The sequence below is a fragment of the Haemorhous mexicanus genome, chromosome 10 (genome assembly GCF_027477595.1).
Source record: "Haemorhous mexicanus isolate bHaeMex1 chromosome 10, bHaeMex1.pri, whole genome shotgun sequence".
In the NCBI taxonomy this organism is placed as follows: domain Eukaryota; kingdom Metazoa; phylum Chordata; class Aves; order Passeriformes; family Fringillidae; genus Haemorhous; species Haemorhous mexicanus.
The window spans coordinates 16,287,857-16,312,784 of NC_082350.1; the positions used below are offsets into that span (position 1 = coordinate 16,287,857).

Here is a 24,928-nt window from a genome sequence, read left to right on the forward strand (position 1 = left end):
TGGACATCACCTCAGAGATGAACTTCAGCAGCACAGAGTGCAATCAGAAGATCAATCAGGTGCGGTTGGTAATTACACATGACCTGCCCAGGGTAGGACTAAGGTTGTTGTCTGATTTTTCCACCATGCATCATGCATGATTATTCCATCTTTGATTATGCTGCTGTTTATATAAATAACACTGGCAAAACTTCAGAGTGCTCTGAAGCCTCCTTTCCACTTCTTGTCTCCTCCTGAATTAAGAGCTAATGGCATGGCATTGGTCTGACATTGGTCTGATCTGATAGCCAAATTGATGACCTGAGAGACTTTATGTTCCCACCCTTTCAGCTATGCATCCCTTTTGGATGAAGAAACCTTGATGCACCACCCTCTCCAACAGAGCAGAGCAATCTTAGTCATACAATATTAGTCTGCAAAATCTGAGCTTTGCAGCTTTCATAAATACAAGTGGTAAACAAAACTAAGGCTTCACTTCAGGAAGCAATTTTCGAGCTGTGAGGAAAATTAATCACTAGAACAGCTTATCAGGGTAGGTGGTTGACTCACCATTGCTTGAAATTTTAAAGATAAGATTAGATCTTTTTTTTTTTTAAGTCATGATTCAATCATGTTCCTGGGAGAAACTGAGAGTAGGACATTAGGCAGTATAATGGCAAGGTCCTTTCTGACCTTGTAGCCTGTGAATCTTTTTTTATCTGCCTACTTTCTTGGGCAAAAAGGAAAACAGAATGGGCTTTGGTCCATCAACCAACTCCTGCCACACAGTTCTGCTTTAAGAAAATTGATGTAATCAGATCTCATGCTTCAGGGCTTCAGCCATTTGCCAGAAGAGGGCAGGAAAAAAGTTTCTCCCTCTTTCCTACCCAGCTAATGGCTAAATACATGTTATGTTTATTTGGTTGTAGCTTCATGTTTAAAACATCAGAGAGTGACCCAAAATGGCTATGGGCAGAGATGAGTTCAAAGGCAGAAACACAGAAAATGCTTCCTGGCTATTTTCTATTCAGTGAGCCATTCCTGCTTGCACCTCAGATCTGTGATAATCATCAATTCTGATGACTATCAGTCTTTACAGAGAAGACATTTTGGTTATTAGGGTGCAGCCACAGAAGGTAGAAGGTACTGAGAGAAAACTGGGACTGATACTAACCCCACCTACAAGGGCAATGTTTGTTTGATGAGAACATCTTAATCTTCTCATATTATCAGATCCTTGCCACTGCAAGATCCTTGTTTGTTAGAGAAACTGTGGTCCCACCCACTTTCTGATTAAACCAGAGCATGAAAGCTTCCTTAAGCCAGAAATGTTTCGGTCCAACCTAACTGTAGAGCAAATAGATCTGGGGACAATCTAAAATAATTTTTAAGAAATGTTAAAATAAAGGAAGATAAAGAACACAAAATGAATGGCCTGCCCCAGTCTTTAACTCTACAAATTACAGTTTGTTTCATAATAACATTATTACCCAAACCTGTAAGAAATTAAGCCCGTTGTTGAGTGCCCAAGACTCTTGATTTCAATGCAGAGTTCAGAGGTCTTATCACCTATGTTTCATGTAAAGGCAAGATATAATTCTACACCTATAGATGCCTAAGATAATTATACTCTATACCACTTAAGAAGGAAATTAGATGCTTATCTTTTTCCAGGTAAGAAAGATGACACCGTTATGAACCAATCAGTCCAGATTTGTCTTACTTGTATTAGTTGGACCCAATTCTGGGTCCCCATGTATAACCAACCTGTTTGACTCAAAATGAATTTCCTTTTAATCTGTGCCAGCACACAGAAAATGAAAATCCATGCCTTGGAAGCAGAACACATTTACTCTGCCAGATTTTTTTGCAGCTGCAATGAGAAGGGATGGGGCAGGCAGGCACAACAGCGACCGCACCTGAATTCAGACTGGTAGCCTGGAAGCTGGGGACAGATGGTGTGAAAATGAACCAGACACTGAAAAATTCAACTTTATATCCAGTAAGACTATAAACATACAGTGAGTGAGCATGAGATTTATGCTGAAATTACAGAGGAATTCCTATGGATGATTACACTTCCAGCCCAAGCATGGAAAGTACATCCATCAAAACGAGTGTCACTACATTACCAGTGCAGTTGTCAGGTCTCCCATTACTGAACCCAGTAAATACAGAAGAGGACCATGAACACTTGTGACATGGCTCACCAAAGTAGTCATCAGACGGAGGATTCTCCATGTCATACAGCATTTTCTTGGTCAGATGTTCCAGCTCATCCTCAGGCCTGAAGGCAGGAGTGCTTGATGTAGGTCCAGAGCTTGGATACCCACTCTGAAAAAAAAAAAAAAAAAAAGAACAGCCTGTGATGTGGTATAAAAGCATTCACACAGTAAGGGGCTATATTGGCTGTCCAGTGTTGAACTTCATTCTTCATTCAGTGTTGAAATTTTTTTAAGACACAAGAGATTCAAGCAAGTAAACACCTCACTTAATGTAATGAAAATGGGCTCTCAAGAACATCCAGAGAAGTACTATATATCCTCCTAGAATGGGAAGTATCCTGTGCCTCATAATTAGATGTCTATTAGGTAGCACATAATAATAAACAGAAGATTATTCCAATAATAAGTTGATACAAACGTTCTCCAAAACTGAAAAAGGCTTTGGAAGCATTTAAGTTAAGACTTGGTAAAAATTTCCATCACTTGACAACACAACACAAATGATAATTCTCCAGTGGTAGAGTATATGAACAAAGACAGATGATCCCAAGCTGCTAGTTATATTCTCTTCTTGTTTGTTTCCACACAAATGCTGCTGTTAACTTTAGTGAGATCAGGAGCTGGTCCACAGATTTTTAGTACTAGAGATACAAAGGTTTTAATATGTGTGTAGAACCTGAGATCTCTTGGTCTCCACAAGCTAACAGCTGTATACAGTATTTGCAGCCTGTCTCAGAGAGTCTTCTCCCTGGAAAACACCAAAAGCATGGCATATTTTGAGAAGCACAGAAATAGTCTTGTGCCTAGAAGTTTCTTAGAAGAAGCTAAGTTTGGTGTCCATAAGGAGAAACTCAGTCATCTCAGGATTAAAAAATGCTGACACCAGCTCTCCTTGTGTGCACTGCTTTCTTGAAAGACTTGCATATGAAAACTAACTTATTTATAAAACACATCATTTCAGTAAAGCAAGTGATTTTATTGATTAATTGCTGCCTACATCAAGGATTGGACCTTTGATATGAACCAAGGAAACATTTTTCCATGCTCTATAACTACTTAGATGGCAAGAAAATGTAAAATCACTGGAGAAACAATACATTGACCACTTCTAGGGACTACATCTGACATGATGAATCTTTATTGAGCCAGTGATGTTCAACAGAGAACAGCAGCTTTAAAGCACTGCACTTCAAGAGAATTAACTATATACTTCCACGCTTTTTTCTTTCAGGCAAGAAGGAGATTTCAAATGAGACCTCAATCAATGCAGAGAAGGTCTCAGAACGGCACTTTGCGATACCTTCAATCACCCACTCCCAAACCCAAACACCTGCATGTTCCTGACCCATCATAATTCCTTTTCTAGGGTCCGTGCTAAGCTGCATCATCACCCTTCTCCCTTGTTGGCCTCAGCAGGTGCCTGTGCTTCCTGGAAGGGCTGGATTTGCTGTGCACCCACACTCAATGCAGCAGCTGCACCCACTGCCTGCCCAAAACCCATTCTGTAGCAGAGTAGAGCAGTTCATGAGGGAGAGGGGTGGCATGGTCCCCTAGGGAAAAAAAGTGTATCTGGAATAAGCCCCAGGTTGGATGAATTTCCCTGAAGGGCTGTGCAAGGTCTGTTTGCCACACATTCAGCCTCCCTGACTGAGAACATAGATTGGACCTAACATACATTCAGGTTTTCCCACAGATTTTTTTTTTCCTTATGAATTTCTTTCTGAAGAACATTTAAGGATTTTGTGCATTTCTCCAGGAATTCTAGTTGCCTAGCAGTTGTCTTGAGCATCTGGAAATGCTGAACATCCAAATATAGAGCAGTAAACTTTTTTGTACAAATGCAACCATGCTGATGTGTTTGAGTTACCACAACTTACTTTTTCACATGGGGAGGCAGGCAGTATGGTGACCTGCATTTGCCTTCTAAGTCATGCAAGTGTCATATAAGTTCTAGAAGCAGGTGTTTGACCCAGAACACCCAGACTCCTTTGGCCAGAGATTTGTGGCTTTTTTAGAAGGGCTAGTCTACAACTACTTTATTAGAAATAATATATAGCATAATCCGGAAAAAAAAATTATTAATAAGTCAATTAAAGTTGTCAAATGTAAGACATTTAATCTGGGAACAACCTGTTTTTTTCCCTTTGCTCTCTTGTTCCTAAGAGCCAATCACAAATCTTTCCTGAACATATATTTTAACGCAGCAAGTGCAGCCAAGGATTTATTAGCTTGAGAAATCAATCCAAGCTTCTTAAGGTTCTATTCCAGGTATTGTACCTATTTCTGTTTCCATGCAGAAAAGAATGACCCCTGCCAGTCCATCAACAGAGACTCCTTTCCTAGACTTTGCATGGAGAAGACAGCATGGTCCGAAGCTGATGTCGACCCCCATCCCTGTCTTTCCCATTAGTCATCACCAGCCTCTTCTGCTGGGCTCTGTCCACACATCATCGGAAACACTGCCTTTACCCTTGGGCCCTGTAATATAAATGGACCTAAACAGAAGGCACAAGGCTTCAGTCTGTTCACAGAAAAGGGCAGTGAGATCCATGGAGCTGAAGCAATTTGCCCGGTATCACACATGGGCTCTAAGGCAAAGACAAATCCTGCATCCAGGCTGCTGGGAGCCCTGCACTTTCCAGCCTCACTCACTGGGCTCTACCTGACATTGCAGACCTACACTGAACATTCTGCAACCCAAAGCCACTGCACCTGCAGGCCACCACATCCAGGCTTTGGCAGGAGGTGGGTGAAGGCTCTCCCTCTTTTCCTTGCTGGCTGCCCATACTGCCCTCCATAACTAATTCATAAGAGCTTCGACTAGGCCCTCTAAAACCAAAGATCAAAATCTGCAGATTTTCAGTTCTATCTGACTCTCTCTGGTTTTGGAGGCCACACTGCCTCTTACATACAATAAATAGGCTGCTCTCTTATTTTATCTACATTGCACTTTTCCAAACCAGGCAGATTTCCTATCCAGTACCCAATATCAGCAGAAATAACAAATACAACCACAATGTTATGAGACACTTTGACTTATTTTGACTAAAATGCTATGCCTTTTTGACCAGCATTAAGTAGTACTAGGCACATCTTTTTTCTCGTCCCATGGAACATGCTGACTACGTGCCTCCAGGAAAATGCATTTCATGCATATGAACATGCTGTTTGCTGGGACACACACACACACACACACACACACACACACACAAACATAGAGAGGAAAGTGTATCCTTAGTCCAATATAAAATGCTTGTTTCAGCAAAACAGTTTCCTTCCTCCTCCTTTGTTAGGTCAGGGTAAAAACATAACTCTGGCTTTCCTTACAAAACAGAGTTGTGGTGTTGTTGTTTATATTAAACTTCCTCTATTTTCTCCTGATCTGTACAATAATCAAGGCTGTCTAGAAATTCAATTTGCTGTCTGATCTACTAGTTAACTTAATGCATTCTCTTTTCCCCATGCACACACCTCAATGCACACAAATATTCACATCCTTAGCTAGACACAGCTCAAAGAAATGGACTGCATTGACTTGCAGACCCCAAGCACCACTCTGTCTGGCTAACCACAGAAGCATCAGGGATGATAAACCGACCCATGAAAATGGAAAAGAGCCCAGTAAAAAGCTGGCAGGAGGGACTATGCTTTGGAAGCACAGGCACCTAAGTGCCTCCTTTGCTACTGTCATCAAACACCAAGCAACTTCAGGGAAAAGAAGATTGCAGGAGCAAGCTGAGGAAGAGAAGAGGATTGCAGTAGCATGTGCAGATGAAAAAGCATTCCTAAATAAACACTGTCCTTCATACTTAGTTGGGATGTTAAGGAAAACACCAGCACTTCCAGGGTTAAGCCCTGTAGCAGAAAGTATCCTCATGCTACAAATGAAGTGAGCTAATTGCTTGTGCCACTATCAAAATGCTGCAACAACATCTGGCTCATCTTCCTTATTAAAGTTCAGTTCCTGAAAAGCCAGGTCAAAAGAAGCAGTCGTGTGGAATCACTGCATAATTATTTTGGTACACAAAGCTGATACTTGCTTCAGTGCTTCCCTGGCACATGTCAGACCTGTCTCAGATGTAAGGGCTGGCCAGAAAAGGGAGCTCTGCAGTCAGTGGGGTGCATTTGCCAACAAGAACCTTCCCCATCCCCACATAAAAATTTACCCATATGGGTAAAAACTGCAGTGCAAAATCTGCAAAGACATCTGAAGATGATACTGTGATGAATGCACCATCATTCAGAGTACACTCTATGTGGTCATTTTTCTTGTCCATTTGCAAACATTGTAGAAGAAGTTTCTTCTCTCTGGAAGAAAATAACTTCAATTACGTGTTCCCAGTTTCAGAAGGTAGAATTAGCTGAATTCAGAATTGAAAGGCAGCCAGAAACATCTTTCACTGATAGTTACTTTCTCTTCATTTTTTTCCTCCTGTTTCAAATGCATAAAGTTAGTCCTTTCACTTCACTCACCAAAACTAATTGTCAGTTGAATAGTATTGCAGCATAATTTTTTGTTCAATGGTTTGACAAAGACCACATTTTTTTTTAATTTATTGACTGTCCAAACCCATCACAAACTTTCAGAGCAAGACATCCAACATAGTGCCACATCTCTCATGAGTTGTGCTCCCAAGGAAGTATCAACATTGCCTACAGCTTTAATTCAGTTTATAATTAAGGCCAACTCTTACAGAAGAGATGCATTAGAAAAAATATTTTAATTCTTGATTTATTTTCCCAGTGAAAGGTTACAGCTGCCAGAGTACATAAAGATTCCTGAAAAGAGGATTCTGCCTGGAATCCTAGCAGCATGCACGTTCCTGGGTTTATTCCTGGTCAGAGGATAGCTCATCAAGATCCTCTGAAGAAGCTGCCCTGCATGAGGAGACCCACTGACAGCCAGTGCCCTCCAGTCCACACCAGAAGACCAAAATTTCAAGTCTTGGTTTGCCAGAAGAAAGGGCTCTTCTGGGACATGCCAGAATGGAACAAGCCACTGCTTCCCTCACTGCTTACCTGCCCTGACCCCCCTCCCCCAGCAAACCTGCAATCCAGAATGTGCAGTTCTGCCAGCAGAGCCCTCATTTGTTTAACACTGCCTGGCTTTGAAATAGGACAGTTTTGTAACTGCTTCAAAGCTCTAGAGGTTATTTTTCTTTATTTTTAAACTTCATTATTGCAACTGTATCCTCACTTAACTATCCATGCACATTGCCTGTCCTAATCCTTCTAAGCTCTTAGTTTCAGTGATCTCTTGTGGCATTAAGCTACACAGAATTTGAGTAATAATAACAATAAAAGTATTTTCCTCTGTTTTAACTTTACAGCCAGCAATTTTGCAAAATTGTCTCTTTTTTTTTTTTTTTTTTAACACAGTGAAACTGGTATGCAGACAGATAGGAAGGGGAAATATCTTGTTGATAGATTTAAGAGACAGTAGAGCCAGAATGCAAAATCATTATAGAATTGAGACGGTTCCTGGAGTTTTGAAAGTCAGGCTGCTCATACAGATGTCTATTTTGAATCACTGGAGCAGAGCTTTTAGCTTACAGTCATGAACCCAAAATCTTGGTCTTTGGGTACTGATACTGAATTCAACAGGCACACCATACATGCACCCTAATTACTCTCTAAAATGGGTTTAGCAATACTTCTGTCTTAATTAATCAATGCCGCGGAGCTGTTCAGGCTTCTCCGACATAAGTGACTACACAGAGACAGAGCATTTTATTAACCATCAAGCATGGTAACAAAAGAACATCACTGTTTTGTCCTTGGATTGTTTTATGCTATTATATGTAAACAGACTAAGTAGCTTTTCTTGCTACTCTTCATATTCTCACTAATGTTTTGAATCTGGAAGGGCTGGTTATTTTTTCTAGGTATTATAAAAACTGGATACTCTGTAAACACCACCATCTGCTTCTGGCTTCTGCACTGAGCATGACTGTGTTAAATGACACCTTCCACTGCTATTCTGGCGAGTCCTTGCTTCTGCTGGACACTATGGACTGTTTATATATTCAGAGTTAACAGCAGATGTGCAAGATTTTTACGGAGCAACATTGACCATTTCTCATTATAAAATACAAAGCGGTGGCTGGTTCTCCAAGTAATAAATATTTAACATGTTATCTCAGAAAACAGCAGATTTAAGCTATATTTCACATATAAAATACTACATTTTAATGTCCCATTGGTGCTTAAATGTATATACAGAAACAAATGCAGCAGTGCCTGATCTTGCCTGGGGCCTCTTGGCCCTATCATAACACAAATATGCTTTACTTGTCAAGGCTTATCTCATATGAAAAGGGGAGCAGGCTGTTTTGTTTTGTGTTTTTCCATTAACCCCACTTATTTTGGTAATAGACATTTTAGGCACTTTAAAAAAAAGCCAAGAACTCAAGGAACAGCTGGATGGTACTACTGAGGGAGAGAATGAGGCACCATTATTATACCCACATGCAAATAAAGAGACTGTACCCTTTTAGCCCTATGTTTTTGGCTGGAAGAGCTCAGTCTGCTCCATAAAATTGTATCAGGAGGTCCTATGCTTACTCGTCTATTTGTTTCAAGATCAAAGGCTTTATTCTGCTACAAGCTGCTTGCCTTGCCACATCTCTCTGGGCTCAGAGTCAAGCATTCCCTTACTCCCATGGATCATCACCAGCAGTAAAGAGCCTACAGGCTGCCTCTTAACTCCTCTCCTCTTCCCATCATAATAATGGGGGCTTCCAGGATGGCCTTCAAAGCACTAATTAATTAAGTATTATATTTACTGCTATCAACAGGTCAAAAACCGTATTTCAGAGTAGAAGCCATAAGCTTCCATCGGAAGCTTACTGCTTTGATCCTGAGCTGCACAGCAAACTGCTGTACAAGAGTTTGAATTCACTTCTTGACATCTTGGCTATAGATCCTGGGGTGCACAGTGCTTCTAGGACTCCTCGCCTGGGCAGGTGATGAGCCTCAAGACCTGTACAGGGCTCCCTTGTGCCAGTCCAAGGTGGCACTACTGAAAGACATCAAGCTGTGGCAGGCTCCAGTGGCAGCAACTGTCACTCCAAGGGCTCACTGTCTCACCACCAACCAAGCCATATTCCCATCTAATGGGACAAGCACAGAGACAAACCTAATAAAAATGGGAATGCTTCAATATTCATACTGATGAAAAAAGATGCGTGTGCTGACACAGTACTCAACTCACTCAGATGATTCACTGCCACAATGAAATGACTGAAAGAAGCACCCTCTCTCCAAAGCCTACCCTTCCATAAGCACCCTTAAAATCCAAGGAAATAACTGAGCTTTGCCCTTTCTGAAGTTTTTCATTTGCACAGCCCTTCAGAAAGGCAGAGCTGAAGAGTTTCCACAGACACTGAGGGGTGACACAGTGTGACGGGCTCACACGCGCGGCCGGCGCGGTGCCCACAGCGCCCCGGGAGCTCCCCAGCGCTGCCTGACCACCACTCACCCCCAGAGCTGGGGCTGGACCTGGTGCTCAGCGCCAGCACCACCTGCCCTGCGGTTCAGCTTCAGCACCCAGTGAAAAAACAGGCGGCCCAGCTGCAGGGCCTTAGCAGGTAACAAAATCAGAAGTGCCATGGCATCACTTGTTTCAAAAGAAAAATAAATCTCACCATTTTAATGGTACTAATTTTGCATGTGAAACTTGCATTCATACTGTATTAACAGTTTAAATATAGCTTTCTTGCCAGAAGCCTGAATAAGCTAGAAAAGATACTTAAAATATGCAAATTGTGTTTCTGTTTTAATACACAAAGAAACCTAAAATCATATCACTTTCCATCACCAAGACAGGTTTTAATATAAGGTTTTTTCATGTGAAAACTGTAACAGCAAACAAATGGTTAACCAAGTGTGTTTAACCCACTATCTGTAGTCTCACTTTTAGTCAACTGTGACATGGGCCATTACACTTCCCAGGACACCAATGACTTAAATGAAGACTACATATTTTGCTTAACATTAAAAGATTATATTTATAAATTACGGTAAAAAAAAAAAAAAGGCTTCTCAGACTGGAGCCAGTGCTTGGTTCAACATCCATAGCATTGGAGGGTAGAATATTCCTGAGCTTTATCCTCAACAATATTCTTAACCAGTCTGATCCTGCACCCTGCTTTTATAAATGGTGTTCATTATGCTTGGCTGTCTCAAGAGAGTTTGAGAGGCTCAATGAACTCTTCATTACAAAATGCTTTGAGATCCTTGAATGAAAGATGCTGAATGAGTACAAATCATGACTATTAATAATTACCTTTACTAGCCAAGATTGTGCCTCCTTTCACTCACATGTGTCTAGATTTTGTCTTTAAAGATTATAACATTTTCAAAACAAACACTGGTCTCCCAACATGCCCTCAGTGGTCTTGTATAAATAAAAGTGATAAGAATAATATTTGAGGAAACAATAGTGTGGCAAAAGCAAATTACATTTCTGCTGGACTCAGAAGCTTCTCCCTTATTTCACAACTGGGAGACTTTCAATTTTACTCATGTTCCAATCCCAGAATCACCTGTTCTCTTTTCCTTATGTGTAGCTGCTTTCATTCTAAGAGCTTTCCTGTTTTTCCTTCAACTTTGCACAGGCCATGTTTGTTGAAGAGATTACTGGAGGGGGCCAACCCCTTTTAACGAAAATGGGCACAAGTTTCTTTGGAAAGAAGATAGGGAGCTCCAAACATGCCAGAGAGCATAAGCACGGAGTACAATCCTTCATTTCACTTTGAGTCTCTCAGGTAACTGAGTCAGGGAAAAGGATTCAGAAATTTAAGAGACATCTGGATTCTGTTCAGGCCATCTTATTGTGCTTACCTCTCGGCCAAAGTGTGCTTCAAGGGTGACAAAAAATTTTCAAAAAGACACCTTTTCCAGTGATGCAAGAGAAAAGAGAACTTGCAAATAATAATGAGAAGATTGCTACTCATTGAAGTCAGAGGGAGACCTCATTTGCTTGCACCTCCAGATCTTGTGGTGAAAGACTGTAGAGAAGATTATTTAAAGGATACTGACACAGCTCAAGACAAAATGTAAGCAGTAAAGATCAGAGTTCACCTCATCTCTACTTCAATTAAAGCATCTCTATATTTTATACCATCTATAGGGATGGTTTTGTTGCTGAATTGCTTTATTGACCTTTAAGAGACTGAAGCTTTACTGCACTTAAAACAACTAATTCTCCTCATGAAGAGCCCTCTGCAGGTATCTGTAGGTGACCTGGATCTCAGCTCAGTCATCTAACATCACGTCAAGTACCATTTGCAAACACGTGTTATTTAATTCATGAGGAGCAATCGCACAACCCATCAGTGTTGAGCAGACCACACTGCCACCACCAAGCCCTGGCCTATCTATCTCCAGCCCAAACAAGGACAAGAGCCTCTTCACAAAATTACCAGGCTAGAGTTGGTCATCACTGGTGATTAAACACTTAGAGAACCCTTCACCTTCCATTATATTGAGGTCCCCACCCAAAGCAGGCAGTTTGCACACATATCTGGTGCTGCTCGCTCACAGGAGAGTCTGGGGAAAGGTTTGGCAGCCAGCTTATGATGCAGCTGCACCAACAAGGCATTACCTGCACTTGCAGGTGCTACTGTGATGCTGAGCAACATCAGACAGAGGACAGGATACACTGGCAGTAATGAGAGAGGTGGTGAAATTTAACAGTGCCATCAGGAGCAGAGGGAGTAATACACAAGAAAAGAAGGAGGAAAGAGTGAAGGGCTGCAGACTCAAGTGAGTGTCATCTTGATAGTCTAAGCACTGCCGCTTTAGAAGAGACTTGTACACGTTTCACTATCAATTACCTCAGATAATCAGAAATAATATTTTCAGAACAAAGCAGTGCCAAATTCTATACTGCACTTGGAGGAAAAAGGCCAGGGTAAGTGCCCATCATCTAGATCATAATTTATTTCATCCAATGTACTCACAAAAATGATCTCTCATTTGGCTCACAGCAGTAGAAATTTCTCAACAAAGTCATAATTCTCCTGTAATACAGTCCAGGGCAGTAAAGTATTATTCAAATAAAAGCTCCAAGTCTCCCCTGAAAAACTGTACCTGCTCAGGAATTTCCCACAATCACACAGGAGGGGAGCTGAGAAAAGGGCAGCAAAAGAAGAGGAATGATTTTTCCTCACAGAGCAATGCAAGATGAAGACCCAGCACATCACAACCGGTGGCCAAATCATGGCAGGGAGCCAAGGCAGTGGGGATTATGTGCTATCAAAAAATGCTGCAGGAAGTTTCACCATGGCTATTCCTTATTCAAAGGGTTTCAACCTTTTCCTTTCAACCTTCTGGAACAAGAGTGATTTGGCTGTTCTATTCCTGTTGTGGATCCTATGAATCCTGCTTGTCCAGAGGGCAGGTGATGGCCTTTGGAGGGGAAGAGCCCCAGGAGCAGAGAGGTGAAGGTCAGATCAGGAATGAGGGCTCTGGTGATGTGGGGAGGGAAGCAGGGGAAAGAGCAAATTAGCATTTAGCAACACAAATACAGCAATTAAAAAAGGCAAGAGAGAAGTGCTGGTAGGAAGAGGGGAAAACCACTCAGAAGGCAGCATGCAGCAAGTGATTTGAGCCAGAGCCTAGCATCAAAAGGGACGATGGAATGAGGCAGAGAGGATGGAGACAAAAGTACAGCCTGGCTAGGAGCTTCTATAGCTGGCAAGAGTCCATGCAGAGAGGGCACATGGAGATATGCACCCACCAGAAGAAGAGTGGCTTAGGGAAGACCAATGTGCAAAGGAGCTAAATAAAATGGAAGGTAATAGCACACTCAGAGCAGGGAGCAAGCAGGAAAACCAGACCAAAGGAGACGCTTCAGCATCAGCTGATTTTGCTGAATAATTTCCTTTCTACAGGAACTATCCAGTGCTAACAAAGACCAGCAGTTTTAGCCTATGGGATTGGTCAGATGCTTCCAGACACACACACCTGTGTATGAGTGTGTGGGTTTTTTTGATGGGACAACAGACACCCAGGGTAGAGCACTACACTCTCAGTATCACTTTTGATTCCCTCCTGGAAGTTGTATATAGGGTTTCAATGTCACATGATCATCCTTTCCACTTCCCCTGCCACATGTAGTGTGTGATCCTGCATTTGTCACAGGCATGCTTTCCAGCCAAATGGAAAATTACTTTTATGGCCATGATGCTTAAGATGGTAAATGCATAAGGGCTGGTGCTGTGGGGATTGTGCTGTGTGCTACACAAATACCTATGGAATAAAGGGCAAGGAGAAGGAATTCTGCTTGACACTGGAACCAGAAGGGAGTATGGGATTCCCCAGATTGATAGCTTTTCTACTTCTTTTCTTCATCCTCTGCTTTCCCATCAGCCTTTCAAAAAGCCCCAGGATCTTGGCAGCCAAACCAGGCTGTGCACTAAGGAAGGAAATCTAACTTCCCCAGCTGCAGCCTCTAAGGCTGCTGTCATCCTGAGGGCACAGTCACTGTACTGACACACAGATCTAGTGATCTACACTGTTCAAGGCATTAAATGCTTTAAGAAACTCACCCTGTTCAGAAGGTCATGTTCAAGCTGTATTTCTGTGCCACCTTTTGTGTGAGGCTGGGACTGACTCTGAGGAGGTCAGAAAGAGCCTGATGGCTCAATAAATGAGACACTTGGGACAGTGAGTCAAACTGACAGCTCAAGAAGATCCATGTTCAGTTGTCAAAACATTCCTCCATGTACATAGATGCAGCTAAGAAGGCTGTCCACATCCATCCTGGGCTGGGGACAGGCTTATCTCACTAATTGGTTGAGCTGTACTTCGTAGAGAATGGAGTGAACTGGCAGAGGTGGTGGCATGTGCAATTAGAGCTGAGGAGGCTGAGGATTCTGGCTAGACACAACACTGTGCCTGGACCATTCTGATGTATAGGAAAGATCACTTTGTCCATGAACCATTTTTGTGTCCTGTTCAGCCACAACAGCAGCAGCCTCCTGTATTTTAATGACTTAGAAGCTTGCAGGTTGACTGAACAAAGGCTGAAGGGGAAAAACAAAAATGTATACCTATATAAAATTTTGCTGAATTTACTTGAAAAGGATGGGCTAGACATTCAGATGGTGCAAATCAAGAGTCGCTCCAGGGAACTCGCTGATTTACATAGCAGTAGAGAATCTAGTTCAACATGCCAAAGTGAACAATGTAATCAGGTGTACATTGGCTGGTTGGGAGGCACTACTTGAGTCAACAAGGCTGTCCAAAACTAGACCAGACTAACTACAGCCCCCTGAGCCCTCAGCTGCATTTGTCTCTCACAGAACAAATGACACAGGAAGAAAACTGGCTTCCAGACTGCCAGAACACCACAGACAAAGACCCCACTCTCTGAGGATATGGGTGATTGAAGCCAGCTTCCTTGCAGGTGACAATCCAGGGTTTACTTAAAAAATTAAGTTAAAAGTCTCTGTCCTCATCTGTGGGGGATGTGTCAGACTGGCTTTCATGGGCTCCTGTTACCAACTCCCAGTTCACGCTAACATGTTTTTCAGGGCCTCCTCTCTCCTGGCTGCTTTTGAGGAGCTGGCTCCCTCTTTTAGAGGACTCTCAGAGGAAGCATGCCTCCTCTACCTCCTTCCTCATCTACACTTGTTCCTAAGAGCCATGCAAATTTCAACAGCGTGTCTAGAAAAGCAGTTGAGAACATCAAACAGTTTACAGGCTCCTTCCTCTTCTTTCTCTCAATACAATGTATTCTCTCCATGCTCCCTTTCTGCCCTTCTGCTTCAGTTTTACACTATTAAATAAAGGACTCAGGCCCCCTCCCTATGACCCTCATCTGAAAATCACTCACACACTTTAGAGGGTTTGCAACACAGATGATGAGAAAGCGAGGCCAGCAAAGGGCTGGAAGGGATTGCCTGGGGAGTCTGTGATTTCCATCACCGAGGCTTTTCAGAGTAGGAACAAACAAATATTTGTGAAGAATAGCTTAGGCAGAGTTGATCCTGTCTCTGAGCAGCAGACAGATCTTCAAGTCTGTTCCAGCTTTACTGTTTATGCTTCTGTGATTGTGATAGCAGTTGTGACATATTCTGCAACGGAGTTGAGCAAAGCCAGCTGAAAGCCCTATGGATCATCTTCAGGGCTGAAGCTGCTTACAGGAAAGGAAGCTCATATGCAGTGTTAAGTTACTTGGTGATTTTGTTCCAAACACTAAATCAAGGAAAGTTTGTTCAGCAATGGTCAGACAAAGAAGCTGGGTCCTAAGCAGGCCCTGCCCTGCTTTTACCATCTCCAAAATGCTGTATCTCCAGCTTTGACTCCAGGTGCACGAGGCAGCACATTCAGAACACCCACTGTATGGGCAGTAAATATTTGTGTTAGACAAACAGCCGGCTTCTTTTGTCCTAGTCCTCAGGAATGCCCATCTGGCACTCGGTGCTGAATCTCTATTAAAACCTCCCAGAAGCTAGACAGGATGCAGTGAGTCTGGCCAGGAGCATGGAAATGGCAGGCAAAAAGCATTCAGAAAATCATTGTAGGTGCCCCAGACTACAAAATGCTCCAAATGTCTGTTGTGCAAAAACCCACGTGTGTCTGCAGTGGGTTGAAGGAAAGAAGTTACCCCAGAAACACTGATGCCAGCTCTCTCTGCAATACCACCTTCTGGGGAAAACAAATGGTAGGGGAGCTATCTAACCTACTCATCACAAAGTCTTTATGCCACAAGACGGTATTTACTAGCTGGTACCAGACAACATTCAAGCAAGAACAGAAAGTCACTTTCCCAATGCTCCTTGTGAATTGCTCCCATCTGTGCAAGAGAGCAATCCAAAGCCCTTATGCCCATGACAGCGCTGCAATCACACGCTTCGTGTTTTACACCCAAAATAGCGGCAGCCAGACCACGGCGCGGCTCGCACAGCGATGCAGCTGCGCTGATGAAGAGGAGCCACTGGAAGCGGTTCTGGGGGCGCAGGTTGCTAGGGAACGTGGCAAAGCCCTGCAGATTTCCTCGCTGGCTCTTTCCCCTCTTCCCATCTCGCTCACACGGTGCCAGCATCTTCGCCCTGAGAGTGCCGCTCTTCCTGTCTGAAGTGTGCAAAAACAAATCTGCCAGTAACAATGGAGCACGATTGCTTGGCATGTGTTCCCGAGGAAAGAAATCGCTCTAGCCTTTGATTTTCAAAGGCAGCCAGCTGACGGGTTGGAAAAAAAATCCATTCTCCATTTTCTCCATGTCTGTGTGTTATTTCATTCCACCTGTGCAATGGTTAAGGGTGGGTGGCAAGCCCAGGTGGCACAACTCAACAAGCTGAGTTTGTGGGAGCTGTGTCAGCCTGCAGATGGCAAGACTGGTGCCCTGAGTGTCACACTGTGTCCCCTGGACCCCTTCACTTCCCCTAACATGCTCCTCTTTGGGAGGTGGCTGCAGGAGCCAGAAGAGTTCTGCAAATCTGCAAATGTTGCTGGGCACTGCATGGTGCTCCAACTGCTCCAGTGGCCAGCAGGGCTTATGGAAAAGGGTACACAAGCAAAGAAAGAGCTACTAGAGAACTGGGAGGGAAGGGAAAAGAAAATTCTGACTTCTTTAAAAAGAGCTGGGAGAAGGAGAGATCAGTGACCAAGGTGGAAACATAAGGCTTTCCAGTATTAATCAATCATTAAACAATTTGACTGAATGATTAGGAAATGCAATGCTCCCTTACTGAGGCATTAAAGATTTATATTTAGATGTTAGGTTTTTTTTTTCCACCCTGCATTATTTTTAGCTACTCGTTGATGCTAGACTAGTGGTGGCTGCTGTTGGATCGATGAGGCTCTCCTGTGATGGCAGCTGGGTAAAATATGCCAAAAGGAAGTGGGATATCATTCAGTCCATGATGCTGCTTGGAATCCCTGTCTGCATGAGGAGATAGTGGGACAGCAGAGCATTGGCTGGCTCCCAAGACTTGTACTCACACACTGAGGCTGCAGGCCTGGACAAATGTCCTTCAATACCAACAGGGACTTAAAACCTAAAAGTAGCAGAGATGAGACCCCTAACAAGCTTGTGTAACTAAGAAATAACAAGAGAGAAAAGATTTGGAAGTGATTTTGAGAGATTGCTTAATAAACTCCTTTATCCCAAGAAGGAATAAACTAAACTTTGTGTTTGACCTATTAGACACATTAATTCTGGAGACAGAGGAAGAAGCATTTCATTCTCCTAGTAACAGCACACCACAAATCTGGGGTGTCCACAATGCTTGTACTCATAACAATCTCTGGACAAGGGGAAACTCACATGATCCCCAGTGCAGGCCAGAGCTGCAATTTCTACCCATTGCAGGGTTCCATCTTTGAGAAGACCCATCACCTGATAATGAAGGGGTAAAAAAAATTGAAGAAATGTAAACCAATAAAACACTAAATATTATGTCAAAAGACTAATTTCTTCTTCACCCCAGGTAATTTGTAATTAGACTGCTTTGAGATAGGAGGATTTATGTTTCTTCCTAAGAACAGAGCCTCTTACTCAGTGTGACAGCATGATCTCTTATGCCATGACAAGCCAGGCAAGGATGGTCAAGGTCTCATCTTGAACTTTGCTCAGCAGCACAGCGGCAGCACACCAATATGCAAATATCTTCCATGGAGTCATGTTATGTATCATGTGTCAACCTCTCCACAAACAAGAATGAGTCGCATTTTATGAGGGACTACAAAAAACTGAATGCAAATGCATGTCTGTATATCAGCATTCCTATCAAGAAATTGCACCTCTGTGTCATCCTCCAGAGACCCAGGAGAAAGACCTTAAAAATGAGAAATAGTACCAGCATCTCCTAGAGAAATTGTGTGAATGCTTCTATCCCACCTTCATTTCCCCTTTAATCTACATTTCAAAAACTATATTCACCTGCAGGCACATGCTAGGTTGATACATGTCAGGCACACTTTACTCTTCAGTTCAAGCCATATGGTTCTAATAATAGTGGCTAATAAGGGAAGAGTATGTTTTCACTTGTAATTTTTCAAATCTCATCAAAAAATGGTACAACACAGAACACTGCAGACTGCAGCACAGCACATGTGCTCAGTCACATTTTGCACTGCTCTGCACTTGCTCTGCTAATGGCCCTTAATATTCACAACCAACTCAGTATCAAGTGAAAAAGAAAGTAGTACAACTCTCTGTTTGCAGAAATGGTACCTTAAATTAAAACAAGCAATGCAACTGCAAGTTTATTAAAAGTGCATTTGGAATCAGAGCCCTGCAGCAGACTTTGGAAATAGGAAGGAACAGAGGACATCAAGTTATCTAATGGGCTTTTGGCAATCATTTTACATCACAAATAAATTTTCCAGTAATACAGAGACAAATGCTCAAGGCCAATCTTGACATCTTGGTTTTGGCATACCTCTGTAGCTAAAATCATCTATTGGGCACTTCCAGGAAAGATAGGCACTAGGTTTCTCACAGAGGAAAATCAGCAAGTAGCAACCATAACTAACTTAATCAAGCTTAATGGAAACAAAGGGCTGTGACTGGTATTAACACTCTGGTCTAGTGGTAGGGGATTTCCAACTAATTTATTGTGGAAAAAAGTAGCATTCACAAAGTCATCCATGGAGTACATACTGCAACACAGCATTTAATATAATAGCCCGGCATCATCTGACTCCAGATGAAAGTGTAAGAGGATATATTTACACTGCACATGACTCTCCCCTCCAAGAATGCACCTCAAGGCAGTAGCAGTGTGATCTCTTAGCCAGTGGCGTCCTCAGCTTGCCACAACTCCTGTGCCAATCTGCCACAAAAGCAGAGGTGTGGCAGGCTTGCTGAGGGGAGCTGGAGCATGCTGCAGACACATGCTAGCAATGGACAGCAATCCAGCACACCTCATTCCACCACGGAGGCCCTTGCTGTCTTCCAGCTGCCTCCCACAACTCTGAATGAGCCTGAGGGCCAAGCAAAGTCTTCCAGGTGACTTTTTGCTTATGGAAGTGAAACCCAACAAGCCATAGAGAGGCTGAGCTGGCAGGTGCACAACGAGCTGCGGCAGACAAGTGTCCTTGGAGAGCCCAGCAATGTGCATGCAGCCAGAGAGGACACACAAACTCAAGAGTCACAGCTGATCTCTGGGCTGAGCTAAAACCATGTTCTCTGAACCCAAGAAATCCTACAATGAAGACGGGCTTTCTCCAAGGAACAGAGGCAAGGCATAAGGCCATGTCATTGGCATAGTTTTCAATTAAAAGCAGACACATCAAGCCTAAATAACAATGAAGTACTTAGAGAGGTTGTTCCAGGGGGCCTACAGGGGACAATCTCCACTGAGGTCTATGTCATGACCTCAGTGCCCATGTCTGACCTGACTGTACACAAACACTCTTGAAGAGACTGTCCTTTTCTTTAGGGGCTTCAGAATAAAGAGGATCAATTTTCTTATCAGATAATCGTTTAATTGCTCAGGGTGTCACAAATTTCATTGCAGCACTAAGCATTCATTTCCACTTTACTGCTATGTTTATTGTCTCGGTTACTTGAGAGCTGAGGTCTTATTTTTCACCTCATGGGTTAGGAGACCAAAAGACAGTAGCAAGGGAAGAATATGATAACCATCTGCCTTCTCAAGCAATTGTCAGTTTTCTCTTCTCATTTAGGGAACCCAGCTGTTTGCTGTACATACATATTCCTTTTAATACAGATAAGTTTCCATCTGTGGCAGAGATATTTTGCACAAATTTAATGCCAGAAGCTTACATCCTTTTTTAGGGATCAGATCTCTTGATACACATGACCTCTACTGAAAAGCATCCAACTGGGGACACTTCTTGTTAACATCACAGAAAGAACCATTAAAAAGCCAAGCCTTCTAAAATAGGAGTGGAAAAAAAAAAAAAATCATGTTGCTAATAATCTAAACGGCTCATTTCCAATTATGCATTTTTAGTCCATGATCTATTTTTTCTCTTATCAGCAGCTTTTGAATTTTCAGACCAGATTCCTGCCAAGACCTGCTCTCTCTGCTCAGTGAGTACTAGTGCTAGCACATAGTACTAGCTCTAGTACAAAAACTAGCTGATGCCCAGTTCACGGCTGCCTCCACTTTGCATCCCATGCACTCTCCCAAAGCTGGCTGCTGTGTTTCCAGCGACCTGAGAAGGAATACTTGTTCCCTTCGTAATTAGGATTCACAGTAAATGTGGGAAGCGAAGCAAAAAGAACACAATGTTCAAAGCTGCCACTCATGGTTAAATAATTAGTCAATATTACGCTCAAATGCTGCCTCCAGTGTTCATGCCAATCTGTACAGGGAGACATTTGTCCTTACATTACTTTGGCGCCTCGTTTCAGTAATTTCTATAAGCTGGCAGTCTGGCCTCAGCAGAGAATGGGTCACACCACTTCTAATTCAGATAGATTACTAAATATAAATAAGAATGGTGAGAGAATAAAGGTGGTGAGGTGTTAACAAAGCTTTGGTAAAGTAATAGATTCAGGAAATCCATTCACCTGATTTTCATAAAGTAGGCCTTGTCTAAAAACAAGGGGCTAATTAGCTGATAACTAATGCAGAACCATAATCCTGTTCTGCCTACATGTTCTGCTATAGTTACACACAGAGAAGTGCTGTTGGCTCCCAATGAGAGGGGATGTGATTGCTTCTCCGCACTGCATGGAAACTTACTTCTTTGCACAGAGATACTGTGGGTCTTGTTGGGATTTTGAAATGTTTACCCCAGTCTGGAAACTGCAGTTTGCTGGGACACTGCTCCATGTCCATGTTCATGCTGTGCCTCCTTTATCGTGGCTGTATTTTTCCCCACAGCATTCGTGTGTGCTAGAAGGATTTCCTGACAAGAGGAGTTGTGATGGCTGATAGCTGATCTAGAGCTGAACTTGATTCTTTTCGAGTGCTAGGTGATGCCTGAATGAATGCTGCTGCTTGTCTAAATAGGCTAACTTAGAAAGAAAGCACAAAGGATTTCATGAGCAATAGGAACAAGTACAGACCAACTCCTGGAATGTTCCTGCGTCACCTGCACAGGCATTCTAAAACTCTTCCGTCAAAGGAATGGAGCAAAATGTGTCAACATTTTACTTAATTGCCTAGCAGCTGCCTGGCTCATACCTGGTTAGGCTGAGGAAGTTTCACTTCCACCTCATGTCACCCAGAGGCAGGAGTACTACAGACATGAATTTTCATTCTGTTGTAAAAGAAAAGCAGGAAGAAAAGCCAGCACCCCTCCCAGCTCTGCTGAACCACGAAGCCTCTGCTGGGAAGCTGTCCACAGGGAACAACATTATGATCTTAGGAAAAATCTTCTTCCAGTGCTTTTCACCAAGACTGAACTCAGTAAGGGTCAATAAAACAGCCACACACCACAGATGAGGCAACAAATGGTGATCTGCAAGCTTGAACAAGTCCAGCCTAACATCAGCTCTTTTTCATAACATTGGCTGCCCCTGGAATAGAAACACTTCCTCCTGATCTTTGCCCTTACACAGACTACTTTAACTTGGGCTACTAAAAGCATCACTAATAAAACCAAGAGCATCACTGCTAAAACCAAGAGCATGTTTCACAAGCAGGCCCTGCAAATGCATCCAGCCAGCTAAGTACCATTCTAATTTATCAGACACCTGCTGGATATGAAGACTAGGGAGCACTGTGGCAGGGCCCAGACACCCTGCCCAGCATTTAACACCATGTGAAAGAGGGGAGACAGCAGAAACACTGGTAAGAGACCCCTGAAATGATTCATCTTGTCTGTTTTACTATGCATGCCTGACACTGACTTCATTAATCAGATAGCTCACATCTGTATTGCCACTCTCCCCTGGCTGCTTCATCCATCCACACAGCTTGCTGGGGAAAAGAGAGTAAGATGGGATCCAAATTAGAAAAATTATTTGTGATTATTGAAGTAGAAAATTAATTGCTTTTCTTCCCCTTCTTCCCCCATTCTGAAACACCCCTCCCAGGGAAATTAGTGCTAAGAAGTCCTTGTGAACAAACACATCAAGAGTAACAGAACAGGATCCATATGTACCAGCAACCAAAAATAAACTGAAGTCTGAAATCCACACAGTCAAGTGGATTCACAATGTCTATCTCTACGCCACAGTAACAGATGGTCAATGAACTGTTACAAGACAGACCAAGACTAGTTAAACAGATGGGCAGTATTATTTTTATACTGGTTTAAAAGTGAATCTTTAAGTTTCCACTAGGTTATCTGAAATACCATCAAAGAAACATACACAATACCCATCCAGCCCAAACCAAATTCCATGAAATCAGCCAAAAAAAGGTACTGAGCTTCTTATGGCTTTCTGATGATGCTGCTTGGAACTGTGGCAAAACCTTCAGAGTTCAGGAAGGAAGGCTTGAGGCCGCACAGCTCTGGAAGCCCTGCTGGGATGGCCTGAGGCTGCACAGCTCTGGAAGCCCCTCTGGAAGCCCTGCTGCTGCCGAGGGCAGCTGCGGCGTTTGCTGAGCCCTGGCAGCCCCGCAGAGCTCTGTCCAATGCTGAAAGAGCTGTGGCAGCAGCGGTGACTTGTGAGCCACAGGGCTCCTGTGACTGCATCCCCTCATCTCTCTTCCTTAGCAGATTTCACCCCTGTAATTAATTCACAAAGCAGTTGAACTCCACAGCTCAACTCATGCTGGCTGGACAGAAGCAGCAGCATTACAGAGGGTAAAAGGGAAATGGGGCATTTTAGAAAAGACATGCTTTCAGAGACTTGTCCATGCTGTGGGAATATATGAGGAAGACCAGAGACACAATCTGACTTTTCAGACTTCTCTCCATTTCGCAGCCTGCATTACTTTTTGCAAATCTCTCACCTACAGGCACATTGGGCAGATGCACTTTCCCCTTCTCTGGGCTTAAGCAGAACATCTGGGTTGACAAGAGGGCAGGACAGACGAAAAAGAATAAGTTAATTGGCAGCTCACACTACCTTAAGTCCCATTCAAAAACCTAACCCAGTATTTTCTGAAGACACTGACACACCTCACTGTCAGACATCTCAAAGGAACTGGGCTTTTAAAAACTACAGAACACCCTCAGACAACCTGAGCAGCCCACTCTTTTCAAGGTGGGCAGAATAACAGTGGAGACAACCACTTTCACCTACTTGCAAGAGAGGAAAATTCTGTAAGTGCCCATAAACTGAATAATCATTCTTCCATCCACAAGATGCCTGGTTCACATTGCCCTACACCTTTTTCTAACAGTTCCTGCATTGGACAGGTGCAGATCAATTAACCCCCACTTCAAACCCACTTTTTACAATCAGAGTGAGGCACAAAGGCCTCAAGCGTGACTATGAGTCAGGCCCCCCTTCAGCATGACTGCTGCAATCAGATGTGGTCCCAATTGTTGGATCGGCGCTTGGTTTTGAAATTTATCATCCAAATCCATTTCTTACATTTCAAAGTGACCATTATCTTCTCACTGTTTGAAATATTGCTGACTACTGCTATGAAGCTGCAGGGGTTTGCCTGCAAGCCTCAGAAGAGCTTGTACTTGCACTTCTTTATAAAGAAGTTTCACTTTGTGGCTGCATTATCTGTCCAGCTGCCACCAGAAAATAGTGCTAAAGAAAAATGAAACTCTCTTTGCAAGTATTTATTCCTAATTTACTAAAGGCTAACAGTATCTAGTGACAAAACCCAAAAAAGTTGTCATTGAAACATTTCATTTACCTAACAGCTTGAAATCTCCAGGCTGAAGATTATGTGCATGCACACGCCTGTGTGCCAAGTCTTCAAATAAAGAAAATATAAAAAGCTTTGCAGTTCAGCCACTGGGAGACTTTTAAGCATTCACAGCTTCATCTCTTTGCACATGAAATGTTAATGGGGCAACCATGCAGGGCTGGCTCCACAGATAATTGTTCAGATAAGAGTGGCTTTGTGATACCTATCACTGTGCTCCAAAGGTGAGGGGGCCTGTCTTGCTTCGTAGTGGATGACTTCTTGTCAGCATGTCACCTTCTCCAGTCAGTTCAGGAGTTCATTACATCTAGATAACACCTTGTTTTCTCTCTGGCACTTGTTTATTAATGCTGCACACAACGTGGTGATTCATCAGAGAAGATGAAGTGGTGTTCTGCAGCAGGCAGACAGCTTCCAGTGGATCCACTGCCCTGGTTGAAGTTCACCACAGGGCTTTAATTTCATTCATTTATTTACTGCAATTCCTGAAAGTCCAGTGCTGTTATAAAGCAAGGCAATGGCACCTGACAAAGATTCAGGGCTTGTCAAAATAGGTCTGATTTGTTTGTTGTGTAAACAACATTAGAAGTTTGGAAGTTTAGCATTAAGCCTTCAGTTATTAAAATGGCATTTTTAAACAGCCAGGAGTAGAGAGAAATCTGCTGAACACATTGTTAGTGTGCCTGATAACCAGCACAGAACAGCAGGCTACACTGTGCTGCTCTGTGCTGTGCCACACACAGGACAGAACCTACTGCAGCTCTCAGGCCAAGGGTCAGAGTTCAGGACTCTCTGCTATGGCAATTAGTTTCCTGAGACCCCTTTAGCAATGACAAAGAAAAGGCTTTGTAGTTTTGCTCAGTAGTTTAAAATAATCCAGTTGAGGAATTGGCAATACCAAAACCACGTGTAAATGTAGTAAAGGCTTTAGATCTGATGTACCAGAGGTCAACATTGTGAAATGCTTTGCACTAAATTTACATTACTTCTTTCTCCATGGCAAGCTTGCAA

At 42.9% G+C, this 24,928-nt stretch overlaps 1 protein-coding gene across 16 annotated transcripts in view; it reads right to left on the bottom strand.

The window, feature by feature from the left end:
* LPP (LIM domain containing preferred translocation partner in lipoma) overlaps positions 1-24,928 on the bottom strand; it is a 370,626-nt gene that overhangs the window by 81,865 nt on the left and 263,833 nt on the right. For all 16 annotated transcript variants that reach the window (XM_059855503.1, XM_059855515.1, XM_059855514.1 and 13 more), the window contains one exon: positions 2,190-2,313. In XM_059855503.1, coding sequence (XP_059711486.1) covers positions 2,190-2,313 — 124 coding nt within the window. The remainder of the gene's footprint in view (positions 1-2,189; positions 2,314-24,928) is intronic.